This window comes from Trypanosoma grayi (genome assembly GCF_000691245.1).
Source record: "Trypanosoma grayi strain ANR4 Tgr_291_V1, whole genome shotgun sequence".
Taxonomy (NCBI): domain Eukaryota; phylum Euglenozoa; class Kinetoplastea; order Trypanosomatida; family Trypanosomatidae; genus Trypanosoma; species Trypanosoma grayi.
The window spans coordinates 12,378-19,347 of record NW_008825910.1 but is presented as its reverse complement, the minus strand read 5'-3'; the positions used below and the strand labels follow the sequence as shown (position 1 = coordinate 19,347).

General features: G+C 57.4%; 3 protein-coding genes across 3 annotated transcripts in view; all 3 read left to right on the top strand.

Moving 5' to 3' along the window:
* Positions 1-78: 78 nt before the first annotated feature.
* DQ04_02911070 (receptor-type adenylate cyclase) lies at positions 79-2,859 on the top strand (the record flags this gene model as incomplete). The annotated part of the gene is made up of 1 exon (XM_009312332.1): positions 79-2,859. One exon carries the CDS (start codon positions 79-81, stop codon positions 2,857-2,859), a length of 2,781 nt encoding a protein of 926 aa, XP_009310607.1.
* Positions 2,860-2,894: 35 nt separating this feature from the next.
* DQ04_02911060 (putative receptor-type adenylate cyclase) lies at positions 2,895-3,590 on the top strand (the record flags this gene model as incomplete). The annotated part of the gene is made up of 1 exon (XM_009312331.1): positions 2,895-3,590. The coding sequence occupies one exon, from the start codon at positions 2,895-2,897 to the stop codon at positions 3,588-3,590; it is 696 nt and encodes a 231-aa protein (XP_009310606.1).
* Positions 3,591-4,741: 1,151 nt separating this feature from the next.
* Positions 4,742-6,970, top strand: part of DQ04_02911050 (hypothetical protein) — a gene marked incomplete at both ends in the record, with an annotated part of 5,112 nt that continues 2,883 nt past the window's right edge. Inside the window, one exon of the mRNA XM_009312330.1 lies at positions 4,742-6,970. This exon is cut by the window's right edge and continues 2,883 nt beyond it. Within this exon, the coding sequence (XP_009310605.1) occupies positions 4,742-6,970 (2,229 nt within the window).

Sequence of the window (6,970 nt, the reverse complement as noted above, 5' to 3'; positions counted from 1 at the left end):
CCCGCGGCGATCAGCCGTGCGGTTGCGGCGGACTCCGACCTCCTCGCTGTTCTTGGCCCAGTGGGCGACCAGACGCTGATGTACGCCCTACCAGCGTTGCAGGAGCATCAACTGGTGGCGTTGGGCCCCTACACCGGCTCAACACAGGTGCGCCACTGGGACCCGAACTTCTACTTTCTCCGCACGGACCCCATGTCTGGCCTGTACGCTCATGTGTGGTATGCCACGACGTACCTGCGCGTGCTCCGGCTGGGCTTCATGTACCTGACGGATGTTGTGTATGGAGACGACGAGTACGCTGCTGCGGTGAGTCTTCTGCGGGGCATGGGCTACGCGCTGTCCGGTGTGTTCAGGCTGACGGGCGCGAGGGACTGGAGCGCGAGCGACGCTGAGTTCCAGGCGGAGTGGGAGAGGTTCGCGGAGACGCGCCCACAAGCTGTGATCATCTTCGGTAGGCCGTCGCCGACGACTGCGTTGTTCGTTGAGAAGATGCTGAGCGACAGTCGTACAAGCACTGCGTACCTGCTGTCTCCACTTGGGATCCAGAACACACTGATATCGAGCTGGAGGGCAGCTGTGGCAGCAGGTGCCCCTCTCGTTCCTGGCCGCGTCATCACGACGGGGGCGAACCCACTGGCGACGGACACGCGGTACGATGCGGTCAGGCGCTTCCAGACCGTGATGGCGGACTACTTGGAGAATAGTGGGCAGACGGACTACAATGACTCACACTACTTTCTGACTGACGACGTTATGGGGGAGACGATGGTGGGCGGCTGGATTGCCGGTGAGATCCTCACGCAGATACTCGCCTCGGCCGACTGGTTGAGGAGCCGAGAAGTGTTCGCCAGGGCGCTGTTCAACCAGCGGCGGTACGTGGTGGAGGACTTGGTGATTGGCGACTTTGGTGGCGACTGCAGCGGCCGTGCTGCTTCGCAGGGCGCCACGTGCCGCTGCAACCAGGGCGGCCGAACAGTGCTGATCAAGATATTCGGCGAAGGCTTTAGTGCCAATGTAATGCCTGATGCCGAGTTCACGTACCCTCTGTACAACTGCTACCCCACATCTAGGAGGTTGCTCACACCCATCAACGCAGTGACGTTCGTGGCCACTGACAGCCGACGTGGACGTTACGGTATGGGCGAGATTTTGGGTGGTGGACGGGCAGCGTTGCCGCCGCCGCTTCAACGTGCTCGGGAATTCACCTTGACGCCGCTGTCTGGAACGAAGAGTGAGATTCGGGCTGCGCTGATGGCCGAGAAGGAGGAGCGGCACGTGGATATCTTCGGGGGGTTGGTGCTTCCGCCGGCGTTTACTGTGCCGAATTTGACCTTCATCGATCCGATTGGGCTCTACATGATTCCACGCTTTGCGCTAAGCAACGCCTTCTACCTCTCCCCGACGCTCGACCAGGGGTTCTTCAGGCTGGCGGAGTTTTTGGTACAGACTGGTGTCATGTCAGTTCATGCCGTGATGGTGGGTGAGGAGCTGGACTCTGTGGTGTCTGTGTTGCGCCGGACTCTCGTGACGTTTAATCTCCAGCTGACGTCATTGGCACTCTTCCCACCAGGAACCAGTGTGATCCCTTCCATGCCGAGGGACGGGTGGGTTTTCCTTGTCGGTATCGATACCGACGATGCAATCCCCATGGTGAACCACGTTAATGCCAATCCGGGCCTGCGTGTTTTGATACCCTTCTCTGAGCACAACACGCTGTACTCTCTGTTTGGCACGCTCACGGTAAATACGACTACCGACCGCATTATCTATGCAACCAGCCTTCCTCATTGGAATGATCCCAACACGAAGAGCGAAGTTGTGCAGAATTATCATGCGGCTGTCACTAATGTGTCTCTGCGGTCGCCGCTTAGCCTACAGGGCTTCGCGATAGCGCGTGCTATAATGGCGATTGGGAGCGTGATGGATGTGATCACCGCCGAACTCTTTGAAGAGACGATATACTCGCGAATAGTTCTGACAGTGGATGACATGGTGTACGGCCCGTTCGCCAGGTCGGACCCCGCGAGGTGCAGCAATGTGGTGCCAGGTGACTGCCTGGTGAACTACGGTGCTACTTCCATTGCTGTGTGGTCGCTGTCGCGCTCCATTGACCCATCGGTGCCGCCGCTCTCACCGCCCATGACACCGTCGATGCTGTACACCGAGCCGGTGGTCACCGGGCTGACGAAGGCGCAGCTCATTGGTGTAATCGTCGGCTCGGTTGTTGGTGTGGTGGCGCTGATCACCCTGTTTGTGGTCCTGCTGTGCTGCTGCAGCGACAGTCGTGACAACAACAACGCCCCGAAGGAGCCCACAGACCCCGTGACGCTTGTGTTCACTGACATCGAGAGCAGCACTGCGCTGTGGGCTGCGTGCCCCGAGATCATGCCTGACGCTGTGGCGACGCACCACCGGCTGATCCGGTCGCTGATTGCGACGTACCGCTGCTACGAGGTGAAGACGATCGGCGACTCCTTCATGATTGCGTGCAAGAGTGCGTGGGCCGCCGTGCAGCTTGCGCGGGACATACAGCAGATGTTGCTGCAGTACGACTGGGGCAGTGGTGCGATCGACGCTGCGTACCACGAGTTCGAGGAGGGCCGTGCTGCTGAGGACGAGGAGTACGTGCCGCCGACTGCGCGCCTCGACGCTGCTGTTGTGTATCAGGCGTACTGGAGCGGCCTGCGTGTGCGTGTGGGTGTGCACACCGGGCTGTCTGACATCCGGCAGGACGAGGTGACGAAGGGCTACGACTACTACGGTGGTGCGTCGAACACTGCTGCGCGCACTGAGAGCGTTGGNTGCGTGTGCGTGTGGGTGTGCACACCGGGCTGTCTGACATCCGGCAGGACGAGGTGACGAAGGGCTACGACTACTACGGTGGTGCGTCGAACATGGCTGCGCGCACTGAGAGTGTTGCTAACGGCGGGCAGGTGCTGCTGACGGGTGCGGCGTACCTGGCGCTGAGCACGGCTGAGCGTGAGCAGCTGGACGTGACTGCGCTTGGCGGTGTTGCGCTGCGCGGTGTGCCTGTGCCTGTGGCGATGTACCAGCTGAACGCTGTGCCCGGGCGTACCTTCGCCGCACTGCGGCTTGACCGTCAGGATGCTGCGGACTTGTGCGAAGAGAGTACTAGCTCTGGGTCACTTTCGTCCCAGTCGAAGAACGTCCAGTTGAGTGGAACAGCTTCTGCGGTAGCACATTTATTAAGTGATTTCTACACCCCCGTTGCCGTTCCCCAGAGGATGAAGATGCTAACTGTAATGTGCGAGCGGTGGAATGTGCGTGTGCTGCACAAGAGTTGGTCTGCGTCTCCGATCGACCACTGCAACGAAATGATTGAGCGGCTGGCAGTCAAGATGGGTCATGTGCTGGACCAGAAGGTCCGGGGCAAACGGGATTCTCGTGGTGCGCCTTTTGACAACTACTGGAACGTTTTCAAAGGATCAATGACGCAGTGCAGCAGTGTGCATTCATACTCGGCGGTGTCGTCGCTACGAATGCACTCGAGCACTCGGTTTGGGGACTCCATCTCCGGTGCGGTGTGCAGCACTGTGACGATCATGGCACATACGCCAGCGATGATGTAGGACGGAGACGATCGTCAAGAGGCCCAGTAATGGTTTCCGTGGTGCTTGCAGCCGCGTGTGCGGAAATGGGCCATGAAGAGCAACCACGTGTGGCTTCTGTCTGGCCAGCTTAATGTAATGAGGATAGACGCTTGTCTCCCCAATGCCTGTATGCTCTCCAGCTGCAGGTGTGGCGATTGGAGCTCAATCGTCGTTCCTTCTGTTGCTTCAATCAATGTTCGCGCCCGAAGGTTTATCGATGTGCTTGACGTGTTGTAATATTCCTCTATATATTTATGGGTTTTCTGGAAAAGAAAATACAATAACAAAATAGCTGCATTGAAGGCCTAAGTATGTTTTGATACACCTTTTCTTTTCGAATGCCTGTTTTTGTCTGCAATCCTGTTTGAAGTTTGACCAAGGGAAACTGATGGTTGTGGGATATAGCTCGTTATGTTCCAGACCGCAGTACTGTGGGCTGCTTGGTAGGCGTTTCATTCTTCACCGGAGCTGCTGCTTTCATTTATACCATACATTTTCGTTTTTGTTTTTTCTTGCTGAATGGGCTCACTGATACAATCGTTGTATCGTTGCATTCGCGGATACAATGGTTTCTTTCTTGTTTTTGTTTTGTTCCTGCGTATCCAATCTCTTTCATGTTTTACCTGGACACGTGTATGTATGTATATATCTTATATTATATGTTATATCCTAAAGATCCTTGCTTTGTGAACTTGGCGAGTTATATACGGGCTGATGTGGGGCGACGTGTGCGACAGTTGTGCTTCCGTTGGTAATGGCTTGTGCGTTCCTCTGCCTTGGGAGTCACCGCTGGCTGATGCTTCTGTGCGACTGGCAACAGCTGAGGGTGGCGTCGGCGCCTGCGTGTGTGTATGTGTGCTGTCTCGCCTCACGCTGCGTGGTGATGGCACTGGCGTAGTTGCCGTTGTCCTCTACAGGTGGTTGGGGCTCCGCAGCAGGTCCTGCGAGCTGCAGATGCGGCTTGCATTGCTGTGCGTACTGCCAACGTTTTCTCCACTTCCGCACCATTGAGTTATGCCTTCTAATTGCTTTTTTTGTTTTTTCTGCTTCAGTCTCTTGAGACGCCCACTTTTCCTATTGCTTTTCTCAAAAAAAAAACAATCTCTTCTAGGCATAAGCGCTTGTGTGCCATGAATCCTATCTATACACTGCTGGAGCTGGAAGTGCAGTGGCGCCTGCAGGAGGGGAAGCGTACGCGTTTAGCGGAGCATAAAAGCAGTACCATCGACGAGGAGGAGTGGCGGCGACTGGGGGACCTGCAGAATTGGATTGAGGCCAAGCGAAAGTCACTCTACACTGCCCTGGCACGTCGCTTCGTGTACCCTGCATCGGAGTGCCCGCTGACGACGGCGCTGGTGGAGCAGGCGGAGGAGTTCACAAGTGTGCTGAAGGACGTGATTCAGGGGGCACTCGCGACACTCTGGAAGCTGGTGCCAGACTCGTACAACGCACAAGAATGTGAAGACGCCAAGCCGCGCGGTTGTGCGAAATTAGACGGTGCGTATCAGCATCTTCGTGACCGCATTGCAAGTATCCAGCGTCAGACCGCAGGTTGGGGATGGGAGGACTTCATCGGATGTCCTGCAACAGCGCGGCGGGGGTCCCATAGCTGCACGGAGAGAGACGGGGGTATTCCCTCCTTTGAGCGGTGGGACGCGGAGCTGCACGCCTCACTGCGTCGTGCGGGGGATGTGGTGAGCCAGGCCCATAACGAGATGCTGGCTGCCCTCAACTGCCTCGGCGGCGGCCGCTTCTCATACCTTGCGGACGAGAGCAGCACACCAATGTGCCCATCGCTGTGGGTGGAGCTTGTCCACATGTTCGAGGACGTCTTTGAGACGGTTGTGCGCGGCCTTGTGCATCTGATCCTATGGTATATTCACCGGCATCTGCTGGGCCACGACGGCCTGGCGGTGCGCCCCTTGTTTACTGTCAAGGCGCTCTGGTCATACGCCGGCGGGGACGTCACGCTGTCCCCGTCACCGGCGGATGTGCACGAGCGTATGATGCGGCGGTTGAAGAAAGAGCTAATATGGATCATCGTGCCAGAGTTTACTCTCAGCCAAATGACAAAGCGGCCAGTACCTTCCCTGGGGAGAGCTAAGCGACCCGCGCTGCGTGCCGTGCTCATGGAGGACGCAAACAACAAACACCTCTGGGATACGATACACTACACCGCGAGCCAGAGGTGTGATGAATTGAATGAGACTGCGCGGAGTTTGACTGACACGTACATGTTCTACTTTGGCGAGGATGGGGACTTCGCGCAGTTGGGCACGCAGAGGCTGCGGGAGATGCGTGCGGGCGTGCAAGAATGCAGCGGTGATCTCGTGCAGCCAGCCGGCGCTGGCGCGTTTGCCGTGCAGATAGAGACGCTCCAGCAGGTGGTTCTTGGTAAGCTGGAGCAATTCCAGTCCGCGGCACAAAAGAGGATGGAGCAGGCGGCCGTTTCCTTTGAGACGAGGCTGACGGCAGCACGCTGGAAGACACTGATCGACGAGCATAGTCTCGCAGCACCAGCGGCTGCGTTGGGCGATCGACTCAACAGATTCCGAGCGACTCGCAAAGTCCAGAACAAGTACGACAAGGGCCTGGATCCTGCTGCGCAGATTTCTCGATTTCTTGATGAACAGCGGAGGGAGGTGCTGCAGGTGCGACAACCATGTTTACCATCCACAAAGAAAGACAACGCATCGGAATTGCCAAAGGACCCCAGTGCTGCTGCTGTTGCTGCTGTTGCACGATTCCACAACAAGCGGACGCTTCCAAAGAACTCTTCTCCCGCACTCAGCAAGCAGTTATCCTCTCCAGTTTCATCTGGGGATATCAGCGATATTGTGGTGCCGTTGAAGGTGCGTGAGACGGCAGTACCACAGCAAACCGGCATGAATACTGCAGCAAATGTGGCGCCGTGCCGCCGTGAGAAGGAGCCGTCGCCACAAACCGCAAGTCGCGCTCCCCCTTCACGCCCGGTGAGCGGGAGCATTAGACGGGAGACCTCAAATTCTCTAGTGGGAAGCACCCGTCCGAAGCCAGCAGCCACTACTCCCGCCCTGTTTCGTACCTCTCAGGAAAGGCAGCCAACCCCTACGACTCGTGTCCGCACTCCCAGCCCATGCGAGGCCAAGGAGAAACCAAAGGCTACTGATTCCGCACTGCTTCAGGCCTCTCAGGAAAGGCAGCCAACCCCTACGACTCGTGTCCGCACTTCCAGCCCATGCGAAGCCAAGGAGAAACCAAAGGCTACTGATTCCGCACTGCTTCAGGCCTCTCAGGAAAGGCAGCCAACCCCTACGACTCGTGTCCGCACTTCCAGCCCATGCGAAGCCAAGGAGAAACCAAAGGCTACTGATTCCGCA